Source organism: Schistocerca gregaria, chromosome 5 (assembly GCF_023897955.1).
Source record: "Schistocerca gregaria isolate iqSchGreg1 chromosome 5, iqSchGreg1.2, whole genome shotgun sequence".
NCBI classification, from domain to species: Eukaryota; Metazoa; Arthropoda; class Insecta; order Orthoptera; family Acrididae; genus Schistocerca; species Schistocerca gregaria.
In genome coordinates, this window is record NC_064924.1 from 515,042,025 (window position 1) to 515,064,208 (window position 22,184).

General features: G+C 41.9%; 1 protein-coding gene across 2 annotated transcripts in view; it reads left to right on the top strand.

The window, feature by feature from the left end:
• The window catches only part of LOC126272120 (TBC1 domain family member 31), a 281,818-nt gene that overhangs the window by 240,320 nt on the left and 19,314 nt on the right, over nucleotides 1-22,184 (top strand). For both annotated transcript variants that reach the window (XM_049974719.1, XM_049974720.1), the window contains 2 exons: nucleotides 7,818-8,003; nucleotides 21,088-21,246. In XM_049974719.1, the coding sequence (XP_049830676.1) occupies nucleotides 7,818-8,003; nucleotides 21,088-21,246 (345 nt within the window). The remainder of the gene's footprint in view (nucleotides 1-7,817; nucleotides 8,004-21,087; nucleotides 21,247-22,184) is intronic.

Consider the following 22,184-nt stretch of genomic DNA (forward strand, 5'->3'; position numbering starts at 1 on the left):
TGCAGCAGAATTAATGATTTTTTCCCCATAGATTTGGGAATTCCAAAGTGCTCTGCAATTGCTATTTTCTTTATACCACAGTCCACTTCGTCTGGAATCTTAAGCTTTACCTGTACAGTCAGAGTTATATTTTTCCCCGTTGCCATGTTTCACGTACTACTATTTGTAGGTTTTTATTCAGTTTTCAGATTTTATTTGGCTACCATGAAAAGAACACCTGGCATCAAATATGTTTCTCATTGTTAGTGCACACATTGGTGAGTTTACTTGAATGTACCAGCCTGCCTGATTGTTAAGGTAATAATTACGGCTTGCAACCCACAATACATTAGAAATAAGTCAACAATGGGTTGTTAGCTTTGTAGTTACAATTTCTTGCAATTGTTTCATAAAAAAATTAACACTTAAAAATACTGTAACATCAAAGTTTGTGTTACAATGAAATTTAATTATGCTAGGTACTGATTGAGTGTTTGTATTTCGCCTTAACCATAATTTGTATTAACCAATAAAACTTCCAATAAGGACTGATATACTCCTGGTGGGGCCAATATTTTTTTCATGTTAAGTGTGAGTTCATTATGAGTGAGTTTGCACTAACGAGGTTATACTGTATCATCATTTAGCACTGTTTTGTACCTCAATTATATCATACCCATGCTGTACTCTCATTGCATTGGTGACCCACAATAACTGCAAATTATGGCAGATACATCCTTAAACAGATATTGTGCAGCAACAATGCATCCAACGTGTAGCCATTGCATGTCACAGTTTCCATTGTTTTCCCATGCGTACAACACTGAATCATACTGTGCTTAAGAGTCAGTCCTTTTACTCACAGTGAATGTGACACTCGCCAGTGTAGTGCGTTGACAGTAAATAATAATGCCAAACAGTGGTGCCCTATGATGGACTTATAGTGTGACTGTGCCTCCATCTCTGTTCCGTTAATGACATGCACTGAACCAGTCTCTCAACCAACTGTACCTGCACCAACATGAATGAAGACTCTTCCATGCCACACAACTTATTTTCTGATCCAATGTTGACACAGCCACAGTCTGCCTGCACTATCAGCCATGCCATGAATGTACAAGGGACATTCTCCCATGTTACTGTGACAATCTCTCCCACAGAAACCCTGCACAATCTACCACAACGATCACTTCTACATGATTTAGTGCTCTACCCAAATTTCCATCATTTTGCTCAGAACAGCCCTTTGAATGATTTGCGATGTTGTTGTTGTGGTCTTCAGTCCTGAGACTGGTTTGATGTAGCTCTCCATGCTACTCTATCCTGTGCAAGCTTCTTCATCTCTCAGTACCTACCGCAACCTACATCCTTCTGAATCTGCTTAGTGTATTCATCTCTTGGTCTCCCTCTACGATTTTTACCCTCCACGCTGCCCCCCAATACTAAATTGGTAATCCCTTGATGCCTCAACACATGTCCAACCAACCGATCCCTTCTTCTAGTCAAGTTGTGCCACAAACTTCTCTTCGCCCCAATCCTATTCAATACCTCCTCATTAGTTATGTGATCTACCCATCTAATCTTCAGCATTCTTCTGTAGCACCACATTTCGAAAGCTTCTATTCTCTTCTTGTCCAAACTATTTATCGTCCATGTTTCACTTCCATACATGGCTACACTCCATACAAATACTTTCAGAAACGACTTCCTGACACTTAAATTTATACTCAATGTTAACAAATTTCTCTTCTTTAGAAATGCTTTCCTTGCCATTGCCAGTCTACATTTTATATCCTCTCTACTTCGACCATCATCAGTTATTTTGCTCCCCAAATAGCAAAACTCCTTTACTACCTTAAGTGTCTCATTTCCTAACCTAATACCCTCAGCATCACCAGACTTAATTCGACTTCATTCCATTATCCTCGTTTTGGTTTTTTTGATGTTGATCTTATATCCTCCTTTCAAGACACTATCCATTCCGTTCAACTGCTCTTCCAAGTCCTTTGCTGTCTCTGACAGAATTACGATGTCATCGGCGAACCTCAAAGTTTTTATTTCTTCTCCATGGATTTTAATACCTACTCCGAACGTTTCTTTTGTTTCCTTCACTTCTTGCTCAATATACAGATAGAATAACATCAAGGAGAGACTACAACCCTGTCTCACTCCCTTCCCAACCACTGCTTCTCTTTCATGTCCCTTGACTCTTACAACTGCCATTATAACTGCCATCTGGTTTCTGTACAAATTGTAAATAGCCTTTCGCTCCCTGTATTTTACCCCTGCCACCTTCAGAATTTGAAAGAGAGTATTCCAGTCAACATTGTCAAAAGCTTTCTCTAAGTCTACAAATGATAGAAATGTAGGTTTGCCTTTCCTTAATCTAGCTTCTAAGATAAGTCATAGGATCAGTATTGCCTCACGTGTTTCGATATTTCTACAGAATCCAAACTGATCTTCCCCGAGGTCGGCTTCTACTAGTTTTTCCATTCGTCTGTAAAGAATTCGTGTTAGTATCTTGCAGCCGTGACTTATTAAACTGATTATTTGGTAATTTTCACATCTGTCAACACCTGTTTTCTTGGGGATTGGAATTATTATATTCTTCTTCAAGTCTGAGGGTATTCCACCTGTCTCATACATCTTGCTCACCAGATGGTAGAGTTTTGTCAGGACTGGCTCTCCCAAGGCTGTCAGTGGTACTTATGGAATGTTGTCTACGCCCGGGGACTTGTTTCGACTCAGGTCTTTCAGTGCTTTGCCAAACTCTTCACGCAGTATCTTATCTCCCATTTCGTCTTCATCTACATCCTCTTCCATTTCCATAATATTGTCCTCAAGTACATCGCCCTTGTATAAACCCTCTATATACTCCTTCCACCTTTCTGCTTTCCCTTCTTTGCTTAGAACTGGGTTTCCATCTGAGCTCTTGATGTTCATACAAGTGGTTCTCTTCTCTCCAAAGGTCTCTTTAATTTACCTGTAAGCAGTATCTATTTTACCCCTAGTGAGATAAGCCTCTACATCCTTACATTTGTCCTCTAACCATCCCTGCTTAGCCATTTTGCACTTTCATGTCGATCTCATTTTTGAGACGTTTGTATTCCTTTTTGCCTGCTTCATTTACTGAGTTTTTTATATTTTCTCCTTTCATCAATTAAATTCAATATTTCTTCTGTTACCCAAGGATTTCTACTAGCCCTCGTCTTTTTACCTATTTGATCCTCTGCTGCCTTCACTACTTCATCCCTCAGAGCAACCCATTCTTCTTCTACTGTACTTCTTTCCCCCATTCCTATCAATTGTTCCCTTATGCTCTTCCTGAAACTCTGTAGAACCTCTGGTTTAGTCAGTTTATCCATGTCCCATCTCCTTAAATTCCCACCTTTTTGCAGTTTCTTCAGTTTTAATCTACAGTTCATAACCAATAGCTTGTGGTCAGAGTCCACATCTGCCCCTAGAAATGTCTTACAATTTAAAACCTGGTTCCTAAATCTCTGTCTTGCCATTATATAGTCTATCGGATACCTTCTAGTATCCCCAGGATTCTTCCATGTATACAACCTTCTTTCATGATTCTTGAACCAAGTGTTAGCTATGTATGAATAGACAAGGGACATTCTCCCATGTTACTGTGACAAACTCTCCCGCAGAAACCCTGCACGGTCTACCACAATGATCACTTCTACATGATTTAGTGCTCTACCCAAATTTCCATCATTTTTTCAGAACAGCCCTTTGAATGATTTGCGGTAGTGTACAGAATTCTCATGACTCAGCGTCACTAATAACACTCAAAAGGCATCATGCTTATCAGCAGTCTGCACAAACTTACCAAGGTGATTATCAGCATCATTGCATCACCACCCAAGTAGACAAATACACTCCTGGAAATTAAAATAAGAACACCGTGAATTCATTGTCCCAGGAAGGGGAAACTTTATTGACACATTCCTGGGGTCAGATACATCACATGATCACACTGACAGAACCACAGGCACATAGACACAGGCAACAGAGCATGCACAATGTCGGCACTAGTACAGTGTATATTCACCTTTCGCAGCAATGCAGGCTGCTATTCTCCCATGGAGACAATAGTAGAGATGCTGGATGTAGTCCTGTGGAACGGCTTGCCATGCCATTTCCACCTGGAGCCTCAGTTGGACCAGCGTTCGTGCTGGACGTGCAGACCGCGTGAGATGACGCTTCATCCAGCCCCAAACATGCTCAATGGGGGACAGATCCGGAGATCTTGCTGGCCAGGGTAGTTGACTTACACCTTCTAGAGCACGTTGGGTGGCACGGGATACATGCGGACGTGCATTGTCCTGTTGGAACAGCAAGTTCCCTTGCCGGTCTAGGAATGGTAGAACGATGGGTTTGATGACGGTTTGGATGTACCGTGCACTATTCAGTGTCCCCTCGACGATCACCAGAGGTGTACGGCCAGTGTAGGAGATCGCTCCCCACACCATGATGCCGGGTGTTGGCCTTGTGTGCCTCGGTCGTATGCAGACCTGATTGTGGCGCTCACCTGCACGGCGCCAAACACGCATACGACCATCATTGGCACCAAGGCAGAAGCGACTCTCATCGCTGAAGACGACACGTCTCCATTCGTCCCTCCATTCACGCTTGTCGTGACACCACTGGAGGCGGGCTGCACGATGTTGGGGCGTGAGCGGAAGACGGCCTAACGGTGTGCGGGACCGTAGCCCAGCTTCATGGAGACGGTTGCGAATGGTCCTCGACGATACCCCAGGAGCAACAGTGTCCCTAATTTGCTGGGAAGTGGCGGTGCGGTCCCCTACGGCACTGCGTAGGATCCTACGGTCTTGGCGTGCATCCGTGCGTCGCTGCGGTCCGGTCCCAGGTCGACGGGCACGTGCACCTTCCGCCGACCACTGGCGACAACATCGATGTACTGTGGAGACCTCACGCCCCACGTGTTGAGCAATTCGGCGGTACGTCCACCCAGCCTCCCGCATGCCCACTACACGCCCTTGCTCAACGTCCGTCAACTGCACATACGGTTCACGTCCACGCTGTCGCGGCATGGTACCAGTGTTAAAGACTGCGATGGAGCTCCGTATGCCACGGCAAACTGGCTGACACTGACGGCGGCGGTGCACAAATGCTGCGCAGCTAGCGCCATTCGACGGCCAACACCGCGGTTCCTGGTGTGTCCGCTGTGCCGTGGTGATCATTGCTTGTACAGCCCTCTCGCAGTGTCCGGAGCAAGTATAGTGGGTCTGACACACCGGTGTCAATGTGTTCTTTTTTCCATTTCCAGGAGTGTAGTTACATTAAGAACATCTTACTTAACACTGACAGTGCTTTCACACCATGGACAACAGTGCTGTCCGCCACAGGCCACAATACCAGCTTGAACATGCTTACTTCCACACAGTGGTCAAGCCTGACTGACATTGCCTGACCACTTTCATTTCGGACATCATTGTGCTGGTGGAACGACGACCATTGTGTGATATCAACAAATCCCTGCTTCCTCACTCAGCCCAGAACACAGCCAAGCACACTGTGCTCATGCGTGTGTAGGACCAGCTAACTGTGTCACACCAAGCAACCTTGCCCCACACAACTTCCACTTGTCCCCAGTCGTACAATATACTGTGTTCCTGCACTTTGATAAGGGCTGCTGCATCCCAGGACCTTTTGCCGTTGCACCCCCACCGCTAACTGGTACAGCGACTGTTGAATACTAACTGCTACAGCAACTGTTGAAGACAAACAACAAGCGGACAATCGTACATCCACTGACACACCGAAGGAGTGTGATTCTCAGCTGATGAGCTCTTGGTGCTCCACCAATGCTAGACCAACTGCTGTACAACATCAGATGCACTCCATACAAAGAACACAATGCTCCCACAACATAATAATGTCAAATCTACCGCCCTAATCATGGTGTATGAGCAGGTCATAGTCTTAACACACAAACAGTGTGACAATGAGAATGGGAGCACATGCACAGCCCCAGTTACACCCATCTGACATCTGTCCATACCCATTCCCTGCATACCCAGTACCCACACTGTCACCAGCCCTGCACACATCATTGCACCATGCTCCGCCTCGCCACTTGGCTACTCCACTGCTGTTATCATTGTGCATGACCCTCTGGCAGACAGCACACTATCACCACAACTCTTATGCATGACTCATTGGCACACAGCTCGACCACCACTTCCTGCTGGCATTCATACAAAAACAGCAACCTCACCGGCCACACTCACCTGCTTATACTTTAGACTACTACACTCTACTATGAGTGGATGGTGCTCTACAATGCCATACCCAGAACACATTAGAGGAACTGAATGCAACACAATGCCTTTTCAACCACTTTCAGTTGCCAAAATCACCCTCAACTACTACTGACAACTTAAGTGGCTCTTCGTGACAAGATATTTGCACAACAATGCTGGGCTCTGTGATTGCACCTCTGTCTAAATCAACTTCAACAATGGCTTGAAATGGGTTTGTACCCTGTGTTCCTGCCGACCTACAGCCCCCATTGTGCCACGGACGTCTTCTACACAGACCACACTCAATGAAGTTCGCTTTGGCAAATAAATCAGTGCCTCATGTTACTGCACTGCCCCCTCAACATATGCTGTCACTTTTATCAGAGTCTGCAGCTCGTGGCCTAGTGAGTAGCATTGCTGCCTCTGGATCACAGGGTCCCGGATTCAATTCCCAGCCGGGATGGAGATTTTTCTCTGCTCCGAGGACTGGGTGTTTGTGTTATCCTCATCATTTCATCCTCATCATCATTCATGACATTGACTAGATCAGATTGTGAAGAAATTGGACTACGAAAAAATTGTGACTTTATATGGGCGCTGATGACGACGCATTTGAGTGCCCCCCAAACCAAACATTACTTTGATCAGATCAAAGTCTTTCTGGCACGCATTGCCTCCGTATGTTGATGTCTTCACCATTGACAACTCACAATCATCTCTTTGGTTGTACCACTGGTGTCCCGTGTGTTCACACACATATATTAACTACAAAGCTAAGGATGGTTGTCCTATATTGTGGAGACATAACCACTGAGACACTGTTCATGTCTTTCATATGATGCTCTTATCATAGCCCTGAGGCACAGATCGATGGTAGGGGCTTCTGATACAAGGAACATTAAGACCTACCCAACAGTCATGATATTTTGACACAACAACTCCAGTTGATCTTGGCAGTGACCATGAAGATCTAACATCATGAACAGAACATCGGGATCCATCAGTGTTGCCATACAAAAACTACTGACCTTGTCCTGATCCATGAAGGTATAGTCCTCTCCCAAACAGGGATTTGCTGATTTATTGGGAGGAGAAGCAATTCCATGTAATCTTTGTTGTCTGCCATGGTATAGTATTTATAGTTGCTGGTTGGTAACTTCCAGATCAGTTCAATTCTGTCCTTTTGTGCTTATTTATCATTTGACATTTGTGATTTCTGGAATGTTCTGAGACTTGCTTAATGTAGAATATTTTGTATTGTAGAACATTTTATATATGTATAAATGGAGGCATACTCTGCTGAGACAGGCAATATTTTGTGTGTTCATAAAGACATTGATAACACTAAAAATGATGTAATTCATTTTTTAGACAAATAGAATGTGTGCAAATAGAATATAATTCAGCATGAAGAATAATTTTCCAATCTCTGTCTTCACAATATTTTTTTATCTGTACATTGCTCATAATTTTCATCATGTAAATATCTTGTACACTTTTTAGTAAATCACGCACTTATGTGATATCGAAGCTGATGAAAGATTACTGATTTTTATTTGCTAGAGGCAGAGAGAGGAAGAGGAACTGAAGGAAACTGAAGAGGAAATCCAATGGCATTACATTAATTTGCTTGCCCGAAAACAAGAATTGGAAGCTGAGCTAGCTTCACAGTCTCTTGTGGATGACACAAGTGGTGCAGAGGTCCTGCAAAAGCAACAGCAGCGACAATTGGTTACAGAGCTTACTAAGGTGATAACAATGTTCCTTACATATCTTTATTCATATATATGTTGGATCTTCATATTATCAACAGTCTTAGTGAAACAGTTAAAACATTATGGGATCAGATTAGATATTACCCATTGTATAAAACCAAGCCTTTTAATCAATTTGTATCATGCTTAAGACACTGTGCTTTCAGGTAGAGTATAATGCACTATAATCTACTTATTTAGGTGTTATGTGTCAATGACTAGCATGGCAACATAAAATTCATTCACCAGTGAAATATGTCACAAACGTGCAAGACATGCATAAATATTGCTTCCTTACTTGGTGCGGGGTAATTGTAAATGTCTATTACTGCTTTTCAGTTCCTTGGCTCCGATTTAAAAAGATTATTGAAAGGCTTGTGAAAAAAAAAATTATTTCTCTTCAAAAAAAGAATGTTTTGTTCTGGAGCAGCCTTAGAAGGTGCTGACTGTGTGTGTGTGTGTGTGTGTGTGTGTGTGTGTGTGTGTGTGTGTGTGTGTGTGTGTGTGTGTTTCAAAATATTGTGACCTCTTGCAATCCTGCTTTTATTCTGCATGCACCATCCCTGTTTGTTAATACTATAACCCCGCACACAACACCTGGATATGCACTGCAGCACCAGGCCATCAATGGCAGCTGCACCAGCCAGCCACCAGAGGCCATTTGCAGTGGGTCACAAGACTAGCATGCATGGTGCCACATCTTCCGCACCACCTGCTGGAGTCCTCTTGTACGTAAAGACAGTGCAGCTGGCACTACTTCTCAGATTGTGTTCTACTGCTTATTGCACTGTTCCTATGTTTGTCATTTAGATCAGTAAACTTTTGTTCTTAGTGGCACCACTACTGGTTGTGCCTTGCATTATGACAATTAAAATTTACACTTGGTCTTTTTATGTATTTGTATTGTAATCTACCCCTCCCTCCTTTGTTGTCGCTATGGTCTATGATGGTGAAGTCTTTGCATGAGATTCAGGAATAAGAATGACAATAAACTTTTTACTTATCTTTTCAGTCATAGTTGGCTCCCATTCTTCATGTCTGGGGGAATTATTATTGGAGCTGAAATTTTCACATTTTAAGTTCTCATAGCCCAATTGATCTAAATAAATTTGAAGAATGTCTGTGCAGACTTTTTGTTTTTTCGATGTTTATTTGCATCACATTTTACTGTATACTGTGTGTTCAATTTTCATTTTAACAAAACCAAAATAACATTGTTCATCCAAACTACAAAAATATGTCCGATCACATCAGAGGCATGCTGATTACTACTTCACTGTGCGGTAATAACAATATTCCAAAGGGTTTACAATTTTTCTTGACAAATGAATTTCTGTCAGATTATTATTTTATAAATGAATCCAGGAACAAACATAATAAACAGTACTAGATTGTGTAATTAATAATAGAAATTTTAGGTATGCCAAATATTTTGTAAATTAAAAAAAAAAAATATCTCTACATTCAGAGCTAGTACATATTGATTGCAACAACAAAAACAAAGTAATTCCTTTTCATAAATTTTAGGTTGAAATACAACACATTGTATCATATGAATGTTTTTAGAAAAACAGCCGCGACAGCATTAACATGTTCAAAATTCGGAAAATATTTCTGGTGTTTACTACTTCTGTTGAGGAAAAGTAATGCTAGAGGAGGATGTCCCTTTACAGTATCCCCCTCACAAAATTTGGAAACAATGTGTTTACAAAATTTTGTGACCTACTCTAAGGTTTCCCAAACAGTGTACAAAATTATGCCGAAAGGTAGAATACACATGTATGGAAGTATCTAATACATAACATGGTACAGAAAACATAAGAAAAATATCTATTCCACAAGTCATAATTTACACATATATCAGGACATGACATTCAGATTTTCAGATCTGTAGAACATTCTTTCACAAGGCCACAAGACAAATGACGCAAAGTCGAACTACAACATTACAACACTAAATTATAGAAATAAGTGCAGAGCCAATGTAAATTACTAGAGTTACAAATTGCAAGTTTATGTCTATAAAGTCACACCTACAAAATCATCAAAAGAGAAGAAAAAAAATTCAGAGCCTAAGTGAATAATGAGTGAGCTGACTCAAAAAATTCACGACAGCTACAGACCAGAAGAATATACTCAGTCATGAGTTGGAATATAGCACAAAATCAATCAGCTGCATAAACCAGAGTATGCAAGGATATGTTGACTCGTTGTTGTTGTGGTCTTCAGTCCCGAGACTGGTTTGATGCAGCTCTCCATGCTACTCTATCCTGTGCAAGCTTCTTCATCTCCCAGTACTTGCTGCAACCTACATCCTTCTGAATCTGCTTAGTGTATTCATCTCTTGGTCTCCCTCTACGATTTTTACCCTCCACGCTGCCCTCCAATGCTAAATTTGTGATCCCTTGATGCCTCGAAACATGTTCTACCAACCGGTCCCTTCTTTTTGTCAAGTTGTGCTACAAACTCCTTTTTGCAGTTTCATATATAACACTTATGGTCATTTTGCAGCTTGCAATACAATTTATACAATATATTAACAATTTATTATAATACATAATGTTTATTGTTTCTTTTCTTTTCTAAATGCCAAACTATCCCGCATGAGTTCTTCAATTGAATAACAACATTTTTGCACATCCACCTTCTACATGCTTCCTAAACTCCATAAACCCAACCACCCTGAATGTCTCATTGTGGCCAGTTACTGTGCACCCACTGAGAGAATCTCTGCTCTCGTAGACCAACACCTTCAACCTATTGCCCGGAACCTACCCTCCTATATAAAAGATACCAACCATTTCCTCCATCGACTCTCCACAGTTCCTGTCCCTTTACTACACGGTGCCCTGCTTGTCACTATTGATGCCACCTCCCTGTACACTAACATTCCTAATGCCCATGGCCTTACTGCTATCGAACACTACCTTTCCAAACGTCCTATGGATTCCAAACCAACAACCTCCTCCCTAGTCTCCATGACCAGCTATATTCTCACCCACAATTACTTCTCCTTTGAAGGAAGGCATTACCTACCAACAGATCTGCAGTACAGGTATGAGCACCCGCATGGCACCATACTATGCTAACCTATTCATGGGCCATCTAGAGGAATTCTTCCTAAAAACCCAGAATCCTAAACCCCTCAGCTGGTTCAGATTAATTGATGACATCTTTGTTATCTGGATTGAAGGTGAGGACACCTTATTCACGTTCCTCCAGAACCTCAACAACCTCTCCCTCATTTGCTTTGCCTAGTCCTACTCAACCTAACGAGCCACCTTCCTGGATGTTGACCTCTACCTCAGAGATGGCTACATCAGTACCTCTGTCCATAGGAAACCTACTAACTACCAGCAATACCTCTACTTCGATAGCTGCCACCTATTCCATACCAAGAAGTCCCTTCCGTACAGCCTAGCCACCCATGGTCGTCGCATCTGCAGTGACGAGCAGTCCCTCTCAAAATACATCGAGGGTCTCACTGAAGCCTTCACTGACCATAATTATCCTCCCATCCTTGTACAAAAACAAATCTCCCATGCCTTATCTTTCCAGTCTCCCACCACCTCCCAAAGACCCACAGTCCAGGCACAGAGGAGCATTCCTCTCGTAACTCAGTACCATCCAGGACTGGAGCACCTGAATTACATTCTCCGCCAGGGTGTCTATTACCTTTCGTCATTCCCTGAAATGAGAAATGTCCTACCCACTATCCTTTCCACCCCTCCTACCGTGGTATTCCGCTGTCCACCGAACCTACACAATATACTCGTCCATCCTTACACAACCCCTGCTCCCAATCCCTTACCTCATGGCTCATACCCCTGTAATAGACCTCGATGCAAGACCTGTCCCATATATCCTCCTACCATCACCTACTCCAGTCCGGTCACTAATATCACCTATCCCATCAAAGGCAGGGCTACCTGTAAAACCAGTCATATGATTTAAAGCTAAGCTGCAAATACTGTGCTGCATTCTATGAAGGCATGATAACCAACAAACTGTCTGTCTGCATACACAGCCACCAACAAACTGTGGCCAAAAAACAGGTGGACCATCGTGTTGTTGAACACGCTGCCAAACATGATACCCCTCTTCTGAATGAATGCTTCACAGCCTGTGCCATATGAATCCTTCCCACCAACACCAGCTTTTATGAAATGCGCAGGTGGGAACTTTCCCTGGAATACATCCTATGTTCCCATAACCCATCTGGCCTCAACCTTCGTTAGTCACTGTCCTCACCCATCCAGCCCCCTCGCTGTTCCCATTCCAGCACTACACGGCCATCATTTCACTGACACACCCATTCTTTTAATTTCTTTTAATTTCTCCCCTTTCCGCTACTTACCCCTCCCCCCTCCGCACCTGCTCTACTGCCCTCGCCGGTCTGTGTGGCCGAGCGGTTCTAGGCGCTTCAGTCTGGAACCACGCAACCGCTACAGTCGCGCTCTTCAGCCTGGAACTGCGCAACCGCTATGGTCGCAGCTTCCAATCCTGCCTCGAACTGCGCAACCGCTATGGTCGCAGCTTCCAATCCTGCCTCGGGCATGGATGTGTGTGATGTCCTTAGGTTAGTTAGATTTAAGTAGTTCTAAGTTCTAGGGGACTGATGACCTCAGATGTTAAGTCCCATAGTGCTCAGAGCTATTTGAACCATTTGAACCTACTGCCCGTGTGTGTGTGTGTGTGTGTGTGTGTGTGTGTGTGTGTATGTGTGGGCGCGCGCGTGCGTGTGCGTATCACGATTCAGCATCTCCGCTATATGGTGAGTAGCAACTTTCCTTCTCTGGTATTGTTATATTCCATCCTTGATTTTCCATTGTTTGATTTATAACTGTATGTTATGAGATGAATAAATTGCATTCTACATTCCATATTAATCTGGATAATTCGGAGCTTGTTGTAGTTGCTAATGCTCATTGCCTGAGTATTGCACTTTCTCAACTACGAAATACTTAGAAAAAATAAATCACAGTAGGTAGCTAAAAATTTTAATTTACTCTCCTGTGAGTCCAGAGGCTTGCCATTGCAGTGCTGCCCATGAATTTTGGTACTGCAGTGTTACTGGAAGCCAGCAACAATTTAATGATGAGAAATTAATCATCAGTTGAGATCAATTCCTTGCTACCTAAACAACAGAGGGCAAGTACACTACATTTAATTTGTATTTGGCTAATCTCAACAAGAGTACTTTGGTCATGAACTGCCACTTGAAACCCTTACAGATGCAGTGATATACAGGGTGTACATAAAGTCAGGGAATGCATTAATTATTTATTCCACAAGAACCAAACATTGTACAGATATCATACATATGTCATTTTGAAGAGAAATCCTGAAAAATTTTCATTTATACACTGTAGTTCGGTAATTTGCCGATAGTCAGAGCTAGTCGCAAACATAGCGAGTTCAGGTGTGGAGCAAGCTTTCTCTGTGTTGGAGTTCGACAAAAACAAGTGTGCTACAGCTGTTCAGCATATGTTTAGAACCAAGTATGGTAAGAAGCCACTGACAAGGAAGGCCATTTACCACTGGCACAGCAAATTCATAACAATGGGTTGCTTGTGCCCTACAAAGAGAAGCGGACGTCCCAGTGTGTATGAAGTGAATCTGAAGTACGTATGAGACACATTCATAAGGAGTCCAAAGAAATTGGTGTATCATACATCCTCTGAACTTGAAATGGCTCCAGTGACTGTGGAAAGTCTTGCAACAGAAGCTGTATGTGAAACCATTCAAATTGGAGCTAGTGCAGAAGCTCAATGATGACAACAAAGACAAGCATTTTGAGTTTTGTTCGCAGTTGCAGCAATTGGATGGGGATGGCATTGTTGATCACTTGATTTTTAGCAACAAAACCATTTTTCATACTAATGGGAAAGTGAACAGGCATAATTGTCGAATCTGGGGTACAATGCATGAATGCATTGAATTTGAGCATGATTCCCCAAAGGTAAATGCTTTTTGTGCCTTGTCACATCGAAAACTGTACGGCCATTCTTCTTTGCGGAGAGCACTGTCACTGGACATTCCTACTTCGACATGTTGCAGCAATGGCTGATGCCTCAAATGCAGTTGGACTCTCCATTCATCTTTCAGCAGGATGGGGCTCCACCCTTTTTTTCATTGTGAAGTTCGTGGGTACCTGAACACGGAGCTGCCGCATCGATGGATTAGCCATGCTACAGAAAGAGACAGCTGTTTCATGAAATGGCCTCCCCAATCACCAGATCTCACTCCGTGTGACTTTTTTCTCTGGGGACACATTAAAGATCTGGTGTATGTACTGCCTCTACCACGTGATGTAGCAGAGCTCAGGGGGAGAATACGGGAAGCAACTGCCACAGTCGATGACACCATGCTGGGACAGGTATGGCAAGAAATCGATTACCGTTGACATCTGCCAGGTCACTCATGGTTCGCATATTGAATGTCCGTGTATTTAAAAAAAAACTTTCAGAGTTTCTCTTTAAAATGCAATATGTATGGCATCTGTACAGTGTTTAGTTCTTTGCAATAAATGATTGGAAATGTTCCCAGACTTTATGTACACTCTGTATTATGGGGCACATTAATTTAGCATATACAAATCAGTGAATTAAATTAATAAATGAATTGCGAGTGTTAAAGTAAAAGCATTAAGATTATAATCCAATAAGATAATAATGTAGGATGCAACCAGACAATTGATTTTAATTGTTAATTTATTCAGATCAGATGCAGATTTATTCCAGATGGTGCCCCCCCCTCCTCCCCACAGATTATCATTGAACACAATATACATTGCTGGAAAAAAATTGTAGTCGTGTGACATTAACAAACGTCGGTAGGTGCTTTCTATATCTGAAAGGTGATGCCTGTTCAGATTTTGTGTCAGTTGCAGAAGAGTGGCACTAGGAGCACCACTAAGAGGATGGATATCAGGTTTACTTTAAATACAAATTGTAACAGTTGTGAGCATTAGTTACCTTTGAGATTGGATGTGGTAAATGGATGTTAGTCAAGGCCGGCCGGAGCGGCCGTGCGGTTCTAGGCGCTTCAGTCTGGAACTGCGAGGCCACTATGGTCGCAGGTATGAATCCTGCCTTGGGCATGGATGTGTGTGATGTCCTTAGGTTAGTTAGGTTTAAGTAGTTCTAAGTTCTAGGGGACTGATGACCTCAGAGGTCCCATATTGCTTGGAGCCATATGAACCATTTTGTTCGCCAAGACTGCCTTTAAGGTGACAGATGTCATTAATCGTCACCTCACAGAGTGTGAATGAGATTGTGTAATGCAGCTATGAGAAGCTGGTTGTTCCTTCTGTGGTAGTGCAGAAAGACTTGGCAGGAATGTAACCACTGTACATGATTGCTGGCAGTGGTGTTCACAGGATTGTAAGCTCACTAGAAGAACAGTCTCCAGGTAGCCATGTGGCACTACTGAGAGGAAGGACCATTGACTTTGGTCTAGGACTGTGGTGCATTGTACTGATTCTGCAGCAGCAATTTAAGCAGCAATTAGCGCCACAGCGATACAACAAACTGTTGCAAATTTGTTACTTCAAGGACAGCTCCAAACCAGGCACTCTGTAGCATACATTTCTGTGACTGCAAACTACTGCCATTAGTGCCTTCAGTAATGTCAAGTGACAGTTCATTGGAGGGCAGGGTGAAGCTCTATTGTCTTTCCCCATGAAAGCTGGTTCTGCCTTAGTATCAGTGACAGCTGTGTTGGTTAGAAGGAGACCAGTTTAGGGCCTGCAAACAACCTGTCTGCCTGCTAGACACATTGGTCCTACACCTGGAGTTATGGTCTGGGGTGCAATTTTGTATGACAGCAGGAACAGTCTCACAATTATCCTTCACATACTGCCTGCAGAGTTGTGTCAGTTGGGCAGTTTGACCTGTTGTGCTGTCATTCATCAACAGGATTCCAGGGGTTGTTTCCCAATAGGATAATGCTGACCTACATACCGTTGTTGTAACACAACGTGCTCTACAGTGTGTCGAAATTGGCCTATTTGATGAGCAGATCTGTCTCCAATTGAGCACATATGGGATGTCATCAGCCAACAACTCCAGCGTCATTCACAACCAGCATTAAGTGACCCTGTGTTGACCTACCAGGTGCGACAAGTGGGGAACTCCATCCAACAACTGATATCTGGCACCTGTGCAACACAGTGCATGCACATCTGCATGCTTGCATTCAATTTTCTGGCAGCTACACCGATTGTTAAGATACCAGCATTTCACATTTGCAGTGGTTTATCTTGCACTTACATTTGTCTGTGATCTTGCAGGGTTAATCACTTAATTATGTTACCTAGACAAATGTATTCCATAAATTTCATTAATCTTCATTAGTTATTTTTTGGTGCTGCAGTTTTTTCTGACATTGTAGAAACAAGATATCAAAATGATTCACTTTGCAGAGCATTGGCAAGCAGTAATGAATTTATACTAAAGGCACAGAACCATGCATAAAATATCGTAAACTGCATCAAAATATACTAAAGTTCATTACATGGACAGAAGTCTTTGTACAGTAACAGAATTCATATTGACAGGAAAGTTAATCCACTGATAGCCCTACTATGAATTTATGGCTGCTAGTGCTCAGAGTGCCAAAATACAGTGTCTGCCAGAAAAATGTATACACTCTTTGTCAGGCTCTATCGAGATATTGATATTGTCGTTCAGTTTGAGTTAAGAGCGTGTTTTAGTATGGTCTTTGGCTCAACAGAGGTTAGTACTTTCATCTTGGTATTGAGAAAACAAGATGGCTGGAGCACGTTTGACATTCAAGCAACGAAAATGTATTGTGAAGTGCTTTTTTAAGTTTGATAAAGCCATTGAAGTGCAATGTCAGTGAAGGCGGGAGTTTTAAACAGAATCCACCTAACAATTAAACACGTCATTGACAAGTTTGAATTAGGTGGAATGATTTGTGATATTCACAAAGGAAGATCAGGAAGACAGCGTAGTGCTACAAGTCTTGCTTCATCGGCTCTCGTGTTGGAAACATTTGTTAATTCTCCACAGAAGTCTGCTACGCAATGTGCACATGAAGTGGGGGTTAGCAGTACAAGTGTACGAAGAATTCCGAAAGCTGTGAGGTGGAAAGTTTACATTCCACAATACTGCATGCAATTAATGATGATGATCCTGATCACCAAATGCAATTTTGCGAACAATACCACCAAATGGTAACTTATGATGAACAATTTGTGAGGAAGGTAGTGTGGGGTGATGAGGCACAATTTAAACTTAATGGAACCGTGAATCAGCATAACATTGTGTACTGGGCACTGGGAAATCCACATGTTTTTGTGGATAAAGCGGTCAGTCTACCAGGGGTCATGTGTGGTGTGGATTGTCATCTAGGGGCTTAATAGGACCCTTTTTATTTGATGCTTCTGTCACTGGAGAAGTGTACCTGGAAATGTTACACACATCAGTTTTGCCAGGTCTACGTGCACTTTATGGAGCTGATGAAGAGGTCTTCTGCCAACATGATGGGGTGATACCACACTACCACCTAGCCGTACGAGCTTTCCTGGATGAAAAACTTCTGGGGCATTGGATTGGACGAAAAGGGCCCCTTTGAGTTCCCTCCATGGTCGCCAGGTATAACACCTATGGACTTTTACTTGGGGGGGGACTATGAAAGATAAGGTTTATCAACATAAGCCATGCACCCTGGAGGAACTTCACCAGGAGATTACAGCAACATGTGCAGCGATCTCCACTGTAACATTGACTGATGTAGTAGCGGTGACCACTCATCATTCCTTTATGTGTATAACTGCCCACCGTGAACATTTTGAACATTTAAAGTAACCATGTGCTGAACTGAATGTTGTACAACATATGTGATCAATTATTAAATGTAAAATAAACACATAAATAATACTTTTTGTTCCTTAAAGTATGTATACATTTTTTCTGGCGGACTCTGTATTTCTAAGCACCAAACTTGTACACATTGAAGTATTTCAAAGTCCCAAGGAATGCTTAAGCCCAAGTGGCTCTTTGGCTGTAGAGACATTACCAAAACCGACCAAGAGACTAAGACCAAAGACAATAAAACCTGTGCTGCCTGCATATTTAAAACCTATATCATGTAAGCAACTACTTTGTTCAGTGTAGCAACTTACAGCTTGACCACTATTTGTTGAATTATATATATTACAACATTTATGTATTTCAAACATATATGACATACTTTTTTGTTAATTGGATGCAGCACAAGGCAGTAGTTGAAGGCACGGCACATTAGGAATAATGGACACTGAACAAAGTCACAACCTCATCCCTGAGTATAAGCAGTATAACATCAATATTTTTTGATATTGGATGTGGAATTAATCATATTCTGGCAGAAGGCATAATGCAAAACATTGATTTACACACTCAGCTGCATAGTATGTGTAGAGACAGAATGGCACTGGTGTGTATTGAAACTTTCCAATTAGTGTTGCCACATGGCGTGTCCGTCAGGGTGCAGGCACAGAACAGAAGTCAATTTTGATGCCGTGAAGAGAACACGAAGACCGAGAGTGAGGCTAGGTTGGCGAAAGCATCGCTTGTGACCAAGTTATAGTCTTGTACCAGTAGCCAGCGACTGCAGTATGCTGGTATCCGGTTGCATGGCAGGGTTGACAGCTTGGAAGAGAAGTAAATGTGTGAAGGAAGAAACTCACTGCTTTAGCAGAAAGCCATAGGGAGCTAGGAACGTATGGTGAAAGGCCAGTACATTATCCAAATTCTTACTAAATAAATTCGAGATAATGCAATAACATGGCAAATCAGTGATGCTGATGGTAACCATTTGTGATATGCATGTGAAGGAATCTTTGCTTTTGCATTATTCTATGAATTATTCAGTAAATTATTTATAACAGTTTGTGTATTTCTTCAACAACAATTTAGACAAGATCATTCCCTTGCTGATACCAAGTCCTAACCATCTGTGTGTCATAAGTTTATATTATGTGTCGTATCATTTGTTATTCAACAATTTCTTTCAATTTTTTGCAGCATATCTGGAAACAGTTGTAGTGTTTTCAGATAATATTATAAGTTTAAGTTCTATCATGGTCAGTTTCTGGTCATATTGCTTCACTTTCTTAAGCTCATAACAGCACCTTCTCCTTATCATTCTGGGGCTTTCCAGATTGCTAGGCTGCAGTGGCTAGCCAGGTAGCTCCCCCATTTCCTTACACTGCACCATGCCCATGCACTTACCTTGAACAGCCACCACACCAATCACATATTGCTTAACCAAACACTCTGTTTTTGATATAATTGCACAGCAGACTCGTCGCTCTTGATGTCACAGTGAGGAGCTTGTGCACATGACAAGAATAAAGGCTAAACCTGGCAATGATACCTGTTCCTTATCACCACTTCACCTTCTAAGGTATGGTGATTTGTGGTACTTGGTCATATCAAACTTGCTAAAAGCTACTCTCAGCTCTCTGTTCTAAGAGGGCAAGTCAGTACTCGGTAATATACACTGGTATCCAAAATTAAAACAACAAATGGAAATTTTGCAAGGTTTCATTTATTTTGCCACAAAACATTATAAACAGGTGATAGTAAAGTAGAAACAATGTAAAGAATACCAAACATAAACAACTGCTTTATGCATAGTGGATAATGAATTTGCACACACGTTCTGACAACTGATTAATGTGCTCAATATGGGATGTGACCACCTCTGGCAGCAATACATGCCCAACAATGATGGGGCATACTGTGAATTATGTCATCAATCTCATGTTGAGGCAACAAGGCTCATTCTTTCTGCAGAACTGCTCACAAGTTTTGGAGAGTGGTTGGTGAATGCTGACGTGATGCAGCCTGTCTCCCTAGTGCATCCCAGACATGTTCTTTGGGATTCAAATCAGGAGAGTGAACAAGCCACGCCATGCATGCAACATTTTTCATTTCCAAGAAAACCCTAACCACCTGTTCTCTATGAGATCTAACCACCTGTTCTCTATGAGGTCTATCATGGTCCATCAGTAGGAAGTCTGGGTCCACACCACCTCGCAACAACTGCATGAGTCCCAAAATCTCATCACAATACCTGACAGCAGTTAAACCTTGAAAATTCACTCATAAAATTTGAGGAAGACGTGTTTGAGTGACACCATTAAGGATCCCCTTGATACCAATCTCTTTCCATGATCCTGAAATTGTGTTCTACATTCCTTCCAGATGTAAATTCTTGGAGAGTCACTCTCCAGACCAAATTGGGACTTATCCGTGAAAAGAACATTGGCCCACTGTTCAATGTCCAGGTGGCACATTGATAACTCTACTCTAGACATTCCATCAGAGGTACACATACAGCAGGTCTCCAACAATAATGGCTGCTCTGTCAAAACCTTCTGTCACCATTCGTCTTGATACAGCATGGCCAGTGGATGCTGTGAGGTCAAATGCCAGTTGCTGTGCAGTACTAAGGTGGTACCATCATGCCCTTGCAGCTAAATAACATTCCTCTCTTTCTAATGTCACACATGGTTGACCCTGCCCTGGATTTTGGGATACTGATTCGGTCTCTATAAATTGTCGCCACACCCGAGAAACAACAGAATGATTCACATTAAGCAGTTGGGCCACATCAGTTTGCACCTAGTAGGAATCTTCTTTGTGTCATACTGCCCTGTTTGTGACTGTACTCACAGTGATTGTGGATGTGGGACTACCAAACACACACTACCCCATTTGATACGTTCCCAGAAGTCATCGTTGGCTTGGTTGTCCATTGACTGGAATGCTACCTTCCATGCAGATTGCGACTGTACAGACATCTGTTGGCAGTTTGTATGATTACACCATGAATTAGAAAGAACACAGAGAAATAGCGGTTTGTTGCTTTAATTTTGGACACATGTGTATATTGTGTTACAAAAGTAATATTTCAGTATTGGCTATAATATTTATTCCTGTCACATATAATGATTACTGCCATGAGAGAAATTTAAATGGCCTCTTTAATTTAGTAGTCTTTTTGGTATTGCTTTGTCATTTTTAAGCATTACCATATTAAACCTCTGACATTTTCGTTAATAGCTTCGTGAGGCAGCATCTGATGGTCATCTTTCAAAACAGATGGATATGGCAAACCGTATAGCTCTAACTGAAGACTTGTTGCAGAATGTGGAAACAAAAATAGCAAAAGAAGTAGCCCAAAGTCATTTGAACCTCACATCAGTTCACAATACTGTAAAGGTAAGGCTTATCTCATAACTGAATTACAGCTTAAAATATTCTGGTCATATGCTGTCTCGTCAATAGTTGACATGTTGAGAAACATAGCTGTAGCACAATTCTGAAGTTAATAGTTTAAGCAACAATCAGCCACAAGTATGGTTTGAAAAATGTTTATTTAACTGTAACCATTACCGGTATCAGGTTTATTAAGGGGCATCTTCTATACACGATGAGCTGCACTAGGAATGTTTATTTGCTAAAACTGGTTTTCAGGTTTATAACTCATCAGTGCCATCTGATGCACAGAAATATACAACTGTACATACACAGATTTCTACAAAAGACAACTGTATATATAGTACCAGAATATAGGTCTACTTACATTATGTACCACTGTAACATGCATGTTGCTTAATATGGTAGTATATGAAATCCATCCAATAACATAGTCTACTGGTTGTCATGTATGTTACTGCTGCCAAATCTTAGGCAGTGACAATCCTTGATCACATTTGACCTAACTGTCATACAGTGTAAACATGGAACTGACAGGTCAAAGAGCCTACATTACCTGTTTTTTCTGTTTTTTGTCAATCCTATGTATGTTTTACACTATATGAGAGTTATGTCAGACATGATCAAGGATTGTCACTGCCTAAGATTTGACTGCAGTAACATACATGACAACCTGTGTACTATGTTGTAGAACAGATTTCATATCCTACTGTATTAACAGACAAGGATCTCACTGCTATAGAGGTATGTAATGGAAGTAGACCTATATTTCTGCTACTATACATACAGTTGTCATTTTGTAGAAATCGGTGTACATTACAGTTGTTTGTTCCTATGCATCAGATGCCACTGATGAGGGGTCATAAACCTGAAATCTGGTTTCCAAATAAATATTTCTGATGCAGCTCATGGCATACAGAAGGTGCCCTTTAATAAATATC